This window comes from Parus major, chromosome Z, assembly GCF_001522545.3.
Source record: "Parus major isolate Abel chromosome Z, Parus_major1.1, whole genome shotgun sequence".
In the NCBI taxonomy this organism is placed as follows: Eukaryota; Metazoa; Chordata; class Aves; order Passeriformes; family Paridae; genus Parus; species Parus major.
In genome coordinates, this window is record NC_031799.1 from 57,238,440 (window position 1) to 57,256,621 (window position 18,182).

The 18,182-nt window shown below is 35.9% G+C and overlaps 1 protein-coding gene across 2 annotated transcripts in view; it reads right to left on the reverse strand.

Annotated features, from left to right (window-relative positions):
- The window catches only part of KCNN2 (potassium calcium-activated channel subfamily N member 2), a 69,681-nt gene that overhangs the window by 39,190 nt on the left and 12,309 nt on the right, over nt 1-18,182 (reverse strand). For both annotated transcript variants that reach the window (XM_015615038.1, XM_015615037.1), the window contains exon 3: nt 8,835-9,253. In XM_015615038.1, the coding sequence (XP_015470524.1) occupies nt 8,835-9,253 (419 nt within the window). The remainder of the gene's footprint in view (nt 1-8,834; nt 9,254-18,182) is intronic.

Below are 18,182 nucleotides of genomic sequence, written 5' to 3' on the forward strand. Positions count from 1 at the left end.
AGCCAGTCTAATGAGACAAAACCAATGCTATGGACCTACATTTGTATCTACTCAAGTTTATAAGTATTAAGTTGTCTTTAACATGAACAATGGCCTAATTTACAATGTCAGCAAACAAAATAAGCACGGGTGAACAATGTTTCATTGCACTCCCAAGCCTGGGAAACACAATCTTGAAGTCTGGCATATCCCCAATATGAATCCCATTCACTTCATGTTGAGTGAATACTTTTTCTACACTTTCATCTGACCATGTTTATCATAGAAGACTACATTAACACTAATATTAATAAAAATCTTCTGTTCAGCAGTTAAAGATTTAATAATTATTGTTTATGCTTTAGAATAGGTTTTATTGTTTTAAAGACAGCATACACTGTTTTTTACTGATATTTTCATATTTTAAGTAGTCCTTTGCAAGTCAAAGTTATTTGTAAATATTTAATGAATTCATTGTTTTTAAAAAAATTATTAAATAATTAATAATTTTTTAAAAAACAATAACCCACTAACAAAAAATAACCCACTAACAAAATTGCAAAACATTGCAAAACTGATTTTCAGGCCTTTATATAATTCCTGATACTTAAGTTTGTACCCAAGGCTCATGCCAACAATTTGACATGACTTGCATGATTACACAGGCAGATGCAGTCATTTCAGCCCCATCATCAAAGGTCTTTAAGCTAATGCAAGCCCGCTGGCTTCCACAGATTCTGCACCAGGTTTCAAACCAGGTTGCAGTCCCACAGCACTGACACCCTCTATTTCTGTGTGTTCTTATCCTATTTAGGTACCTGCTAATCTTGAACATTTGGAGCACTTTTTACCTTCATTGCACCTTCCCAGTGGTTAGGGACTGGTCTCTTTTGCTGTCAAGCTTGGCAACAGAAGATACACTTAAGCCCTGTGTCACAAGCAGCGTACACGAAGTGCAGTACAGAGATCATGTTCAGTGCCAGGCTGTTCCAATGCAGCCTGAGGTGAGACTGCAGCACAGCGCTGAGCAAGGGGCCCGCACACCTGGCAGGAGCACAGCTTCACTGACCTTACCAGATCTGCAGGTCCCACCACCAAACAGACACAAACATGCATTTTCCTCTGCAAGTGAGACCATAGAAGCTCTTACCTCAGCCTAACAGGGAAAACCAGTTAGCAGGGAGTAATTCCTGCCTGGGCAGTGTTCTTAGCACAAGCAGTCAGCACAGTCAGCATTCGTCAAAACTGAACAGTTTGGCTTAAACTGCTCTATCAACACATGAAGGCATCATCTTCATCTGAACACCGCTAGCCTTCAGAAGGGTTTAGCTCCCTTTTCTCCTCACTAGAAATTACTACATTTATTAGTACTGCAGTATTATATGTGTAAGTGCTATTCTTGGACACCACTGTGCTGAGCAGTGTGCAAACACAGCTCAAAGACAACCCCTGACTCAGAAGTTTGCAACCTAAACAATCCAAGATACTTGCCCAACTCACACTGCATTGATGCCTTCAATACTCAATTAATGTACTTCAATTCAGTGAACCACTCTTGTGGAAAGCCACAGGAATTTTGTCAGCGGATTTCATTCATCACAGAACAAGGCTTAAAAAGCAATACTGGATATCAATCTGGTTTAGAGAAAAAATTACTGCAAGTAGACTCATCTTATATTTCCTCAATCAGAAATGTTCTAGATTGATCAGCCCGAGCTCTGATCTAGCATAATATCACTATTTTGGGGAACACAAGTGTAAATGATGACACACACCAATACTTACTACTTCTAAGTGATGTTGCAAATCACTGTCTCCAGAACAGCTGTAGTAAAAGCCATAGCTGATTTTGAAGGTTTTAAGGAAAAAAACCCAGAAGCTATCCAAGCAAGAAAAATCTGCTATTGAGACAACAAATTAAAAGGGCAAAATCACAGAAAAGGAAAATAAATATAAATTACTGGAAAAGAACCTCCTCATGTGTCCTGCCATAAAACCACTAATTCCCCTGAACTGCACAATTCCAAAACACTATTTATATTCTCATATTGACCTCATAAATCTGAATTTTAGGACTGAACTGTAAATTTCCAATAGAAGCCATTCTTCAATATCTAAGGCTAGAGTTCAGTTGTTATATTGGAAGCTTATTCAAAGTGAAGCTATAACCATGCTCTATACTTCTCACTTTGTCCAAGAAGCAAAAGAAAACAAGTAGAAAAGCTTAAATTCACACTTCAGGGTGCACTTTTTGAAGATATTAAACTATTGGAGCAACAAATTCTATTTTGAAGTGACAAGACATTGATTTTTGCTTCAGTATGGTCCTATTTTATAAGGATTGCTTTTGGTGTACTATGGCAAATAGTTTTTACTCATTTTGAAGCAAAATATTCTGAATAGTTTAAAATGCTGGCCAAAAGAGGGAGGAAAAATTCAATTATCACATCTAAATATATGAGGATCAGAATATGTAACTTCGGATCCAGTAATGAAACAATGATAAAAAAAGAATCCATAAATTGCTTTCTTATTTGAAATAATTTGGAGAGCATACAACCATTCTTGCTGATCAGAGACTCTTGTCTTAATTATGTTTTATAGATCCAAGATTAATTAAAAAAAAAACCCTTTTTGTCCTTGAAAGCAGGTAAGTACTGCCCTGTATTTTCATTCTTTTCACACTTTCCTGTTAGAGTAATAGTTTTCACTTTGCTCACCATTTTTTAACTATACATGAGCTTTTCCACTTCATTCTATTCTACAACTGATATACATTCAAGTCCATTGAAAATAAAAGGGAATTTAACCTAAGAAAAGTTTTCTTGTTCTAGTTAATCTGAAAGTCAGGTACTTTTTCCTTTTATTAAGCAAGTAGATTTTTTTTTTCTTGTTTTTAAACTTTTTGTCTTTTGCTGTCCCTTCCTCAAAGTGGGGTCTGCTATTTTTGTTCTACAGAAGTACTGATCTCCTTTGGCTTGATACATTTTTGTGAAGGAATGACTACACCCAGTGAAACTTCATCAGTTATTGCTACTTTCCGTATTTATAAGGATAATTCTAATAACTTGAACAAACTGAAGAGTATTCTTACTTAATTCCCAAAGTTCTTTTGCTGAGAATATGCAAACGGCATTTTCAAAGGGAAGGAAAATATGAATTTAAAAGAACAGCAAACTCTACATGCACTAGAACAGGTGCACCTGCTTCCCCCTTTAAATATACATAACTGTTTTGTTTTCAAGCAGCAAAAGAACATATTATTTAGCTATTAATCCTTTTGAATGCACCTAGAAAAGGAATACTTCATTTAGATCAATGTCTCTTTTTTTGGATCTGGGTTATGCATGTCAGACATTCACCAATGTACGTCTGTGAATAGATTCCCTTGTTGCCTTCATTGTATGATAAAATAATGGATCTGATGGTCTGTTTATAAATTTCGCAGCAAAAATGCAATTGGTTGCATGTGATTTTAGTTATTAATTGCTTTGAGATGTGAATGTTATAAAACAGTAACCTAATACTTAAAGTTATGCTACACTCAGTGTGAAAAACCAGGAATTAAGACTACTAGGCAGAGAACCATTCATTCACAGTACAGGTGCAAGGATGATGACAGGTCATCATTGCTTATTGTTGTTTTGAATATTTAACATTTAACGTTTGCCACCACTGAAGAAACATGACTACCAGGAGCACATTCTAGTTCCAGTGAGATGTGAGCCAAGGGAAGGTAAAGAACCATGATAAACAGCCAGCACTGTCCATACACAAACACTATTTAATCTGTTGACAGTCATGAGACTGAAAAAAATAAAAATCATATGTCATTGCTTCTGACCTTCTGAGCCTAAAAATAGTCTAAAAATTAAGTATACAGGCTTGGTTTGTTGTTGGCAGATTTGTTTCCTTGTTTGTTGGGGTTTTTTTTTGGGGGGGGGTTGATTGCTTTTTTTTAAACTAAGAACAAGAATATTCACACTGGCACTGCAGAGAAAGCAAAAAACAATTTCCATTAAAAGGTGGCCTTGTAAATATGCATGCAATGTACAACATCAGATAAGGTCTTCAAGACAAGCAAAGAACTGAAATACATACTGAGAGGAAATTAGATAGCTAAGAAACATTTTTTCCTTCATGAATTACAACTGAAAGTGTCAGTGTATCCACTAGCTTGTATCAAATGAATCCTTAACATTTGCCTCCCAGTTGTCATGTGGGAGCTGCTTACTGGAAACTTTGTAATGGTATCATATTTCTCAGAAATAAGACAGACATTTATTTGTAGAAAACATGAATGAGAAGAAAGCAGAAAAAGATTTCACCATCACACACAGATGGGATTTTGCATATGTGTGTGGTTTTTGTTTGAGTTTGTTTCTGCTAAAGCAAGGAAAGAATACAGAGCAGAAACTGACAAAAGGAAGAAATGCTGACTAAAACAAACTGCTCAAACTGAACTGAATTCATTGCCAGAAGTTAGAGACGAACAAATAGAACAACAAAGAGTGCCAAAAGTGTTCTCTCTGCGGAAGAAGAAAATCCAGTTCTGTTCTCAGTTCTCCTCTGCAAATCCATAGAAATGCCAGGCATATGATGTGATCTGGACATACAACAGCACAGTGTGGGCATTTGTAGTTCATACTGCTTGGTACATGGGCACATTATATCCATGTGTGTATTCAGAAGACAATATTGTCTCTTCCTTTCCCAAAAACAAACCAAAGCAAACCAGATCATGAAGAGTGACTGCCTTCCACACAACCTAGAAAAGCAGCCCACTTCTCACAGAAGAGTAGAAGCAAACTTGCCAGATTCTTCAATAACTTACTGTTAAACATAGTCACTTTCTTTTTCCTGAGAAACCAAACTATTATAACTGATATAAACAACTGATATCCATTCACAAATCTATTCTCAGTAACAACATATGTATGGGAAACTGCAAAAATTAATCTGCTTGTAGGGTTCATAATTCAGATATGAAAGTAACATACTCATAAGTGTTCTAGATCATGTGCCTCAGAGATGTTATAAACACAAAAATCTTTTCAGACCTAATAAAAAAATTAGATTTTTATTATGAAGCTTACAGATGACAAACAGCAATATATACTGCTACTGTCAATGAGAAAGCAGATGTTGAAACCTATGCAATGCAATCTTCCCATCAAAACAGACATTATGTATATAGCAACACTTCATGCTTTCCCCACCTCACCTCCCAAATTCCCTCATCTAGATTACTCTGCAGCCCCAGCAGTCCATTTATACTCAGCTGGCTGTCCACCACCATTTTCTGTACCACATTTTGTCCTCATACATGACCTTAAACTGCAATCATGGAAAATACCTTTCTCACCAACCCAAAGTGTCACTTGCTATAATTAGCATTCTGGGAGCTAACTATACAGTCATTAAGGCAGTGAGAAAGACACATGTCCTGCCTTAGTTCAGTGTGTATCAAGTGATCAGTCAGATGCCCATTAATGCAGTGAAGCCTTTATTCAGACAGTCAACTTGCCCGGCTCAACCCATGACCTGTCTCCACAGGTTATCTTTCAAGAGATGGATAATGATGCTCTTTCATGTTGCCTTCCTCACTATAAAATGTGAGGCGTCCAATCTCCCTTCCTATTCCCAGGATCATCTGCAACAATAAAAACCTAACTTTGAATAGAGAAACAATCTGAACTTGAACAGGCTGTCATTCAGCAGCAACAGCTCTTGCTGAGCACACATAATTATACAATAAAGGACACAGCCTCCTGTGACTTCTCACTGAGAACATGGAACAGAATGAGAATCTTTCCTATCTGCTCCAAAATCTTTATATTTTAATTTATTATATCTTACCACCATCATCTTGGTTCCAATTTGGATGATCATTTAAATGATTTAAAACACCAAAGAAATACTGCTAATGCTAACTTTTATGTAATGCTACTATGTAACAGAATTAGAGCCTGCAAAGTGCTAGAGTCCTGCAAAGAAACAGTCAACACCATCAAATTTTTTAAAATATAAATCACCCCAAAACAAACCAAAGCTATGAGGCTGCTGCCTAATTCCTAATTTCTGTTTGATGTATCAAAGTTCATCATGTTTTCATCTATAGTGTCAAGTGGAATAGAAAACACTCCTACTGACAGAATTTATTTTCAGGATCATTTTATGTACATAAAATAGTCTAAAAAAAAATAAAAAATTCCCCTGAGTTAAAACTAAGAAAAAAATCAACAGCAGTTGGGAAAAAATGTACCTTATTTGTGCAAACTAAACTTTCAACACCTAAGCAATACAAAGCCATAAAGACCTTGGGAGACATCTTTTGAGGACTATGATTTTTACACAGAACAGAAATTATTCGGTGGCCATATTTGTCCTTTCTCATGATAAATGACTAATGTATCTGCCTCCAACTATGCAAAAAAGGGATCTTTAACTTGAGAAGGCAGAATATTAAGAGCATTACAATGCATGGGGTTTTGAGGTTTTCTTCTGAGAACTTTTTCTTAGCACATACTTCTACATTGGCTATGGATCGAAATGGTTTTGATGGGCTGACTAGTAACTGGAATCAGCATCATTTGTTTGGCAAAATACTGACATATTCCTACAAGGGAAAGCTGGGGACAAAACCCAGAAAACTGGCTGTGCAACTAGCATGAATGCCATAAGTATCTAATTCCAAAATCCAAAAGGTATTCCTTTTCATATTTCTGAAACATAAAATTAACTTTTTTCCTTTTTTAAAATATGAATCTTGGACTGAGATCCAGCAACAGAAGACAATTATGCTAGAGATACATTAGCCTAGCACTCCTATATTTATCTTGCTCTTAGTTGCATTGTGTTGTGTTTCAGCTTTAGAGGACTCTGTGGCTATTCAGCCTACTGGCCACACTACTACAGTCAATTCAAGGACAGCAACTGCAAATTTAAATGTGGGAAATCCATTACTAACTTAGCAGAGAGTTGAAGAAAATTCATCTTATGGCAACCCTGACTTCAGTGTACCTAACCAAATAATCTTCCCAGGACAACAGTGATGAAGAGGTGTGTCACTTTCTATACATAAATAAGCAAAGTAAGAAAATCAAAACTTTGTCAGAGTGTGGTCTTCACTCCCCCGGACTGGAAAATGGGTGAGGTGGTCTTTATTTCTTTTATTTTTAGTATTACTTATACATTATACATTCTTATCTGGCAATCTGTATAACAAATAAATATGTTTTAAACACATGTATCAGACAGTAGCAAATATCTTTCAGTAATCTTCACTGAGTAGTACCAGATTATTTTGAATGCATGTGTATAAAAAAAGTTAATAAAAAATTATTATTTCACCACTGTCATCATCACCATCGTCATCACCATCATCAACCAGATACATGTAATGATGATAGCAATGGATGCTGAAGTTATTCAGAGCCACTTCACAACCAACAGTTTGAGAAATGCCTGACTAGATACTCAAAAATTCCTCAGCAGCAATTGTATTGAAAGAAAACTGGTGGGAAGAGAAGTGAAGAATATGAGATCAAGAGGAGAGAGTTTGAAGAAGTCAGTTACATCTGAAATAAGAACATGGTAATGAAAATACAGCTACTATAAATTGAGTAAAAATCTAGGGTACTCCTCCACTGCCACTATGGGGAATAGTCTGAAACTGTAATATGTCATTCTTAGCACAGTATTTTCAGAATATTCTTAAACTATTAGTCTAGCTGTAATATACGGAAACGATATTGATGCAAAGCAATTTTAACAATAAAACTACAAAAACATGATTTCTACAGTCATTTTACAGGACTGGATATTTTTCCTTATACAAGTTGAAAAGAAAGGAATGCAAGGAGAAACTTTAAAAAGCATAATGGTGTTCGATTTAACTGCTGACTTGAATCATCTAGCTGTCACAAGTAACTCCCCTAAATTCATTCTAAAATGAACAGACATGGAAAGGAATAAGAAAAACGAAATGGTCAACAAACAGTGGGAGAAATGCCTTAAATATGTTGATGATTTTCCAGCTTAAGGAAGGAAAAACCACTTCCAGAATCTAAGAGCTGTCCGAGGCATTAAATCTTTTATAGAGAATTATTCTAATTGTCTTCTTAGAGTTAACCTATCTCATATCCCTGAGCAATCCTATCCAATTAGAAGCCCATTTATTTTTTTTTTTGTTAAAGCTGTATTTGAGAAATTAAATTTCAAGTTGTCAGCATGGATAACCATTTATTCTGCACCTACACTGAAGTCTGTGGTAAAGGGAGGCTGGAAAACCGGCTGAAATTAAAAGTCTGACTCTCAAATGCACTTCTGATTTTCACTGGAAAAAAGAAAGAGTTATATGACTGTAAGTGCTCCTTCTGCTCCCTTTTACAGATCTTGCCAACTCCTCGACTGCATTTTGCATTCTATTTTTTTTTTTCAGCACAATAAAACTCAAATTACACATCCTCCACTCATTTTCACTGGCTATTTTTTTCTACCTTATCTTCACTACATTTATCTTACAAAGAAAATAAATGAAAATTGGTGTAAATGCAGGATATTAACAACTGCTCTTAAAGGCATTTTGTAGTATTTGTCCACTGTGTTAAATATATCTACACACTGAAATCAAATTGTAGTGCTACAGTAAACAGTAGGGCGCAGATCTCTTTGCAGAAGTCCTTCAGATTGAGAGGCCAATCACCTGACAAGGTCTGTCACAGAATACAGACCAAGCAGCACTCAAATTATCAAGGACTAGGGAGCCCCATTCTAACAAAAGTCTAAGAGACAAAACAGGAGTGAAAAATAGAAAGACAAATAGAAAGAACTGAACAAAAAAACAACCTTACCTTTCACAAGCTCGGACAGTCCATGCAGCAATTATCCATAATGAGATACTAAATACCAACAGTACAGTTCCTGGACATATTGTCATTAGAGTCTTCATAACAAAACGGGTATTGAAGTTTATCTTATTTAATGCTCCAATGCTTCTAGATGAGGCATCAGTGAAAAGTTTGCTATGCAAAAGCATAACTCTGGCAATAAGATATAGTCTTAAGAACATTGGTATAGATAAAATAATATCCACATCAGCTGTTGTTGTGGATGGAGCGTAAGAAAAGGCGAGCCGGGCTGTCCATGTGAATGTATAATTCCCAGGTATGGGATGTATAGCACACACCAGTATTTCCAAGCAGATAAAGAAAATACGCTCATAAGTCATGGCTATTCTCCAGTCATCTGCTCCATTGTCCACCATGAACAACTGAAATAATAAAATATAAGGTTAACTTTAGTACATGATTAAAAAAATTGTTATAATTCTATTTTAAATTACCATCGTTTTCTATGCTGCCAAGGATGACTAAATAACAACAAAACAAAAAAAGCCATCTCAGAAAACAACATTATTACATCACCATGGAAGAAAACATAACTCTAGCCAAGACAAAAAGAATTTTTTAATATACTGTTTTTAAAACTGCACATGAAACTGATTTTTCATTCATTATTAACCAAGAATTCCTCATTTTTTTATTTTTAATTGTAATATTTTATTCAAAAAAAAGTTTGGACCCATTAAGCCTTGTCCATTGAAAATCAATCTTTAAGTTTATAAAATTGAGAAGTATTTAACTTCTTTCTGAATAGAGAAGTAAATTAAAAATTAAAAGTATTTCTTAAGATTACTGTTAAGCTTCAGCCAAGGTGTTATTATAGCTTCTGTAGGAGTATCCAAGCTTTCTTCAAGGCATCAATACTGATCAATGTAAGATATAAAAATACATGAGAAAGTGCACAAAGACTCAAGATGATATCTCACGGTGAAAATGAGAAAAATAATAGCCACCAAATATCAGAATAGCCCAGGCAGCCAGCTGATGTCCACTAGCAGCTGAAAATTAAATGCACATGTTGGCTGCTGTACAATCAAGGCCTTCAGCTTGTCACCCAGGAACAAAGGTATTAAAACATTTCAAACTGTTTAGCAAATTATGCCTGATGATTTAATAAATAGCTAATCAAGCAGTACTTGTCACTAGTTGAGAGCAGAGATATGCAAGACCTTGCAAACATGCTTTTTTAAAGAGGAACAAAACCCATATGCACAAAGAAGATACAATTTCAGACAGAAGACCTTCCCATCACTTCAACTATAGTTTGAACCTAAACAAGGCTGTTCAGTAAACAGGTAAGAGATAAAAAATAAACTTTTACAGAATTTTTAAAATTAGATTATTCAAAAATAATGGGTGAGAAGGTAAAGTACATCATGCATTCCCTAATGTAAGAAAGGTATTTTCAGCATACTAAACACTATATACACACCAAAAACCCATTCATCTGCACTGCTCTTTGCCCCTTTCCTTCTTTTATGTTTATATATACAAACTTGATTTCCCTCTATGTGTTTTTTAGTGATCAAAAAACCACCCTACATCCTCTTCACAATATCTTCAGTTTGTCTTTCATAAAAGAGCTCTTCTGAAACTGTTTAGAGAAGTGATAATCACAAATTAACTTCACTGTAGTTGAACTGATATTAAAAGAATAAAGTTAACCACAGTAAGGAACACAACAAACCAAAATAAATTTCTGTCTTCGTGGACCTGCTTTTTATCCTTTATGTTCTTTCCCTCCATCTTATTACACCGGGTGCTGGTGACGAAGTTTTGGCTCTAGGGATGGCTGCAGGGATGGTGTCAGCAAGAAGCGGTCAGGGTTGCTCTGCAATGTACCCACTGCAGACACAGCTCAGTTCACCAGTAAAGCAGGTGGTGATTCAGTAAAAGCATAGTTAAGACAGGGCAAAACATGGCCCAGGCAGTGAGGGGTAAGAGGAAAAAAAAGTGCGAAAGAACACTGGAAATTCTAAGGTCAGAGAAGGAGGAAGAGGGAGGAGGCGCTCCAGGCACAGAACAGAGAGGAACCCATGGAGAGGAAGGACCATAATAAAGGAAGCAACTCCCTGAATCCCATGGAGGTGATCACTCCAGAGCAAGCTGGATATTTGTTGAAGAAATGCTCGCTTGCGGAGAGCTAACACAGCAGCAGATTCTCCTTAGAAGAATTAATGCACACCTAAGTCCCATGTTGGAGCAGATTTACCCCGAAGGGCTGCAGACCATGGAGAGGACCCACATGGAAGCACAAAAAGTGTGAGGAGAAAGGAGTAACTGGGAGGAATGTTGTGGCAGACTGCCATTCCCCATGCCCCCTGCAGCACTCATGCAGGAGTTGGGAATGAAGAAGTTGAGCCTGAGGACAGGAGGGTAGGGCAGTATATTGACTGCCATCCTATTATTTTAAATGTCAATAAAGTAGATTAATTTTCTTCAAGTTGCGCCTGTTTTGCCAGTGCCAGTAACTGGCAAGGGATCTCCCCCATCTTTATTTCAACTCACAAACTTTTTCATCTTATTTTCTCTCCTTGTGCTGTTGAAGAGGGAGAGCAGAAGCATGGCTGGGTGGGGGTCTGGCAGCTGGTCAAGATCAATTCACCATGTTTGCATATAGTTCTTATCTCTATTGCAATGTTATTGAAGACATACAAATTGAGTCATACAAAGTCATTGAATGAAGGGGAATAAACACTTGTGAATTCAATGTATACACCATGAGCACAGACAGTTTCTTTTACCTATGAGTCCCTCTGCAACCTACAGATACTAGATGTATGAATTGATACTGGAAGGCCAATTTATGTCTGTCTGTATGTCTGTCTTACCAAAACAGTGCAGATTTGGACTTAGCAAATGCACTATTTGGTATGAAGGGCCAAACTTTCAAAGTACTGTAAATGCTGTCAGATCATAGAAGTGCTACATCAGTTATGAAGAAATCTAGACATTTAGAACACTTAGAACATGGATTAATAGTAACCAGCGTGACTGAAAGAAAGTATAGATAATATCAGATCTCTTGAATGCTGTGTGGGTTTACAAAGAAAGGAATAAATTTACAATAGTTTTAATATTTCAATTGTAAGATACATATCAAATACATGTCAAAATGGCAGTGCTACAAAGTTTCAAAATCTGCTGAAAAAAGCAATGGTCTTTTCTCCTCCCTTTTTACATATGCTTTTCATAGATTTCAAAAAGAATTCTATATTCTATATTATAATTATTCTATAATTGAAAGTCAATTCAAGAAAAATTATACCTTCAATACTGATTCAATTTAAAAGATGAGAACAGAAGAATGTTGAGTTAAACACGGGCATTAAAATTTGATCTTGTCATTTTCATAACAGATAATGTTATTTAATGACTGAATATTTTAAACAAGTTGAGACGTCATTATGGAATACATACTTGATGACATAGTCACTGTCAGTATAAGAAATCCTAACAAACAACATAAGAAATCCTAACATGCATCATAGAGAGAAATTTCTCTGCAATTCTCAGTGGAATGGGTTATGCTTATGGATACAGAAGATCCTTCTCAACCGCCCTTATTAACCTTAGCTATTTCTTCTATGAAAACTAATATTTTAAAGCAATAATATCCTAAGCTGTCACATAATGATACTTAGGAGGTAAAAAAATGAAAGGCAGAAATTACCAGAAGTTACAAAGACACAGATCTAGTAAAAACATTTGTTTTTCTAACAATATTAACATTTCAGAATCACATTTATGACAACGACCTCATTGCAGTCCTTTGCCTAGGTTTAAATCTGTATATCATACCATATCTATACATGGATATGTATATCACCATATCCATGATGGATATCAAATGCTCCAGAACACAAACAGGCCTCGACCACATGCTGTGAATAACAATTAAATTTGGACATAAAAAATCACACAGAAATTAGTAGAGGATTTGATGTACATTTTATATACTTGCAATTATGCAATCTACTAAATGCAAGCTTCACTTCTAATTTGGAAGACACGGAAGTATTGGTGCATGCCTGTGTGCTTGGCATTTCCACTCCAGAAAGTAATGAACATAAATGAAGGGAGAAGAGAAAGGACAGATGAACAGTGCAATTCAAAGTGCACACTCTTGGCTGATTTCAGTCAATCTGGCTGTAACAACCACGTATTAATTTCGAGATACTAATCCTCATCTGAATGGAGAATTACGATACCAATAAAAAGAGAATGTAATAAAAGAGTGAAAACACCTTCCTGTAATTTGAGTCCTGCACTTCACAAAGAAGGACAAACTTCAGTCAAGGTCACATATGTTATGCCTATTCATAATTTTCAAATTTTTTGTAATTATTCAGAGTTAAAATTTAATGCAAGAACTTAATCAGTGTACTGCACGTTTATACAAGCACAGAGCTCTCATATACTTTTACTACGTCTCCATTTTGTGTGTAAAATTCTGAAATTATTTTCACCTGGAATTAAATAATGTATTTCTAGCATGTTGTATGTATTCACATACAATGTAAGACATACAATCAAATCTTTAAATTCAAATAAACTTGATATTTGTAATTCTTCACTTTAAAAGCATAAAAATAAATATGATGGATATGTATATAGATAGGTATGCATATATTTACATAACACTTGTGTGTTACAAAGTTACATTCATATAACACCAGAAGAAAAAAAACAGAAAGTCATTCTAAACAGACAGATTGCACACAATGGGAAATTGGATCAGAGACTCCCTGAAGGAGAGAAACAAAAGGAGAGAAGTTAATTTTCTAAATGTAGGTGATTGCAAAGAAAAAATAAACTAGTCATGTTTTAAAAATACCTTTACCGGCAAAAGAACAATTCTGAGAACTGTATCACTATTCTGCTGTACTGTGGGGATATATTAATACAGGTGTAAAAGGGAAGCAATAAACAGTGATAAAGTGGCATTAGCTGTAGTGCTGGAAGCATTCCTTGGAGAAAAGAAATCAACTTTACTTACAAGCAAATTGTTGCAATTGTTTAATTTAAGAACCCAAATTAAATACTGGAGTCACTTAAATCTTACAAAAGAACTGACAGAACAATGATTTAGAGTAGCAAAATATAGGGTCTGGGACTGACAACTTAGCAGATTTTTTTTATTTTACCAATATTTTTCTGTAGTGTGTAGTATACAAAATATAATTCACACAATCAAAAAAAGAAAAACATTATGGTAGACGAAGAAGATACTCTTTTTGTCTGACTACTCCAAAAAGCCAAATTACTGCCCCACAGCACCTCATTAAGTAAAAATTATTTAAAATAATTTTCAAGTTGTGATGGGAGATTGATATCTTAAGCCTTTAGCACAGTTGCCTCTAACCAGAGATGGAAATTACTTTCTTACATCATTGGAAGGCATGTAATCAAATGGTGTGTAAGTTACCCAAATGCCTATTGACCTTGGAGAGCCTACAGGAGTTCCTGGAAGTTGCTGTACTCCTCATCCTAAGCACAATGCCCCTGATCAGATATGTTAGTGGGTTTAACACATACATGAGGCATCAAACTGCTTCTGCAAATACAAAGCACTGAAGGCAAATAACATGTTTTTCCACAAAATGACATGAGGGATTTGCTATCTTATATTTGCCAGAATGTTTCCCACATCCAGAATTAAAACCAAACTACCTAGTAGGTCACTAGAAATTGATCCACAAGGTCTAGCTATCCACCAAATAAAACATGCTTAGTTCATTCAAATGAGGAAGCCAGACTGCTCTGTTACTTATACATGTACATGTGCATACACACACATATTCCCCTCCCGACTGCAAACATCCCAATTTAAACAGAAGATTTTAAAAGTCTGGTACTTAGTTTCAGCACAAGTATTATTATTTGCATAGCAGTATTAAATTTGACGTCTCTGTGTAAAATTAGTTTTCTATAATGATTAATATTTTGCTATTAATAAAGCATGTATGTAAAGCAAACTTCATGTTCATGTGTCCTGGTGGCTAAACAGGCCCAAAATACTTCTCTCAAATACTGCATAATGTTATCAGTTTGGGAAGGGATGTGGAAAAGAGGCTCAGGACATTTATAGTCTTTGTGACTTTTCTTTTCAGAAATGCAGTACCAAAAATTTTACATAAAAATACCTCTGCACAGTACATCTTGGTTACTCTGACAGGTCACAAGTAACCACAGCCGTTTCAAAAAACAAATGTGCATTAAACAATGTTTTTACCAGGTTTGTGTCTTTTGTTTAATATCTATTCCTCAGATCATTACTAAAATTGAAGATTTTTTGGAAAGAAAGTAACTTAGAATCAATGGGTTTAACATAGGGTTAAATTCTGCATCAGCACACACAGCTGAATTCCACCTACCCTTATTTCCCTTCTGGTTTAACCCACATGCTGACAGTATTCTTTTTAGCTTTCTCTCTCTAAAGATATTCAGAAGCATTCCTCTATATTCTTAAATGGTACTGTACAGATTTTCAGCTGTACTCTTCATCCCAAACTGTAAAATAGCTCGACACCCCCTCCTCCCCCTCAACAGCCTACAATACCAACAGACCATTATAGCTCTAGCAATTGCTGGGATGTACAAAATTTCTTTTCATATGGGTCACTCCACGTACATATATGTGATTTAGGCACCCAAAGAAGACACTCCTGATAATGCCACAATTTTCTATGCAGGTAATAGTATTAAGAATAGAAATCCAAGCACTATAAAATAATAAAAAAGTAGAAAACACATTCCAAGATACCAGGATTCTTTCCCAATGATAAAGAGAAAAACCCCCTGAGAAAAGCATAATTATGGATGGAGCTAAGAAGTCATCAAGAGCTTATAAATAAATTTTAAAAAATCAAAGTAGTTAGATAATGAGCTTACTATTAATAATAGATTGTAGATAAAATTAATAGAAAACCATTTTTTTAACTTTCATTATTAAACAGATATTTCACAAGAAAATTTCTGAGTATAATTCTGTTTGAAATCTTGCTGGAACAATCACAGCTGAGTTTCCACAGATCTGTAATCAACAGAGAGATATTTAGTTAAATTAATTTTTATGAACCTTTGAACAAATAATGCCTCCATAAATAAAAGTCCACCACTCAGGGTGACTATATTCATTTGAGCTATTCAGCAGAATAAGCCACTATGTGACTCAATTGAATTGACTGAAACAGAAGTTTCTACTTGTCAATGTCTATGAAAGGTATTCCTTCATTTTAACAATATTCTTAATTTAATGGCTATTTCATTATGTCAACGTTTCAGATCCTACCCCTTGTGCTGCTTAAAACTATCAAAATAAGCTCCTTAAGTTACCACACGTAGAAGGCTTCCATCCAGCATCAGAAGTTTACAAAAACTCTTGTGCCTGGCTTTGGCAATCAGTAATGTCCTCCAGGCAGATACAGAAGCAGCATGATTTAACAAAGCTCTGAGCATCACCGAAGTGCAAGAATAATAACAGAGAAGGAACAAAACTGGGGGAGTGGCTGATACCCCTGAAGGCTGTGCTGCCATTCAGTCAGACCTTGATAGGCTGGAGAGCTGGCTAGAGGAAGTTAATGAGGCAAGTGTAGGGTGTTGCACCTGGGGAGGAATGACCCCAGTTACCAGCACAGGTCGAGGGCTGACCTAGTGGAGAGCAGCTCCATAGAGAAGGATCTGGGAGTCTCGGTGGATGAGAAGCTGACCATGAGCTGGCAGTGATACTCACCCATTGTCATTTAAATAAAAATGTAATTCCTTGTGGGCAGGAGGGTCAGCAGTGTTGTGGGGTGCATAGTGTGGCCAGCAAGTTGACAGGGAGGTGATCCTGCCCCTCTAAGCAGTCCTAGGGAGGCCACATCTGGAGTGCTGTGTCCAGTTCTAGGCCCCTCAGTACAACAGAGACAAGCAGCTACTGGAGAAGGTCCAGAGGAGGCCAAAAAGTGCTGAGGGGTCTGGAGCATCTCTAAGGACTGAGCAATGTTATTTGGACATAGCCAAACCCTTAAGAAACCTACCAGTAACCTAACCTAGCCACATCACACCTTGTTCTGAGCTTCCATCAGCTGCCAACCTGCACTGCCCTGTGATTTTGCTGGCATGCTCTGGTGCACTCTCCCTGCTGAAAGAGTGCACAAAAACTGTGCCAGCTTTTTTACAACTAAAAGGGAAAGTTGCAAAGTAAATGGATTGCTTAGGTCTACTTTCACAAATATAAAAAAATGACCACACTGAACAAATAACCATGCTAATAAAATAATCTCTAACAACAAAAATACTCTTCAAAAATTTCTTCTGGTCTTTTAGGACTGTTTTAACTACTACACTGAACTTGGTAGTAAGAGGATGGAAACAGTGATAATCAAAGTATGGGGTGATTTTAGCTTTGCACTGGAGCAGCAGTTCCAAAACTTTGTATATGAAGAACACAGCGTGTCGTCCTACAAACTAACTGCTATTTGCAGAACTAAGTTTTAGAATGTATGTATCAAGAAACATAGTTTCTGTGCTAGTCTGTGCTGTTTCTTCTCCATTTTGAGTACCTGAGAAATAAAGTAATTCTAATTCTACATTCTTGCAGATGCAAAAGTCACTGGGAAGAAATCTACATTTCAACCTATTTATGTTATTAATTTTAAATAATTATTTTACAATTCTTCATTTAGGATTTGTTTTTCTTAATTCAGTATGAAAAATAATTTGTTCTACGGATCACTGCACGAAGAAAATACCAGCTCCCAAATCCTCTGCCATCTGCCACTGTGAGAGAAGCCTCACTCTCTTCAGGGATGATCAGCTTCATTACTACTAGTAAAACTGAAACCAATGAAAAAAAAAAAGGATGTATTTCCTGAAGAAACTGGCAGTATTTTTGCAGAGGAGACAGAAGTTAAAGGAAGAAAACACTGAATCTGAGGCTAAATAAGATGACCTAACTCTTTCACTTTGGCAAAGGAGCACGACAGTGACTCTAAAACAGGAAATTGTTTTTTTGGAAATAATGGGTATCAACACATCATAAAGACAAGGATCTGTCTTCTCATTTCATCCTCTAGTGTTTACTTAGTACATAAATAGCTCAGGTATGTGAGAAAGTTTGAATGCTGGGGGTTTTTAAACTGATTACATTTTTATTTAAATGACAATGGGTGAGTATCACAGCAATCATGAAGTCCCTGTAAGTGTTTTTACTATCCTGGAAACACAGTTTAACCCACAACTTCATTCAAATGCGTGTTCAAAACAGCTACAAATATAGAAATATAAAATCCAAGTATTGTCCTAAAGCGT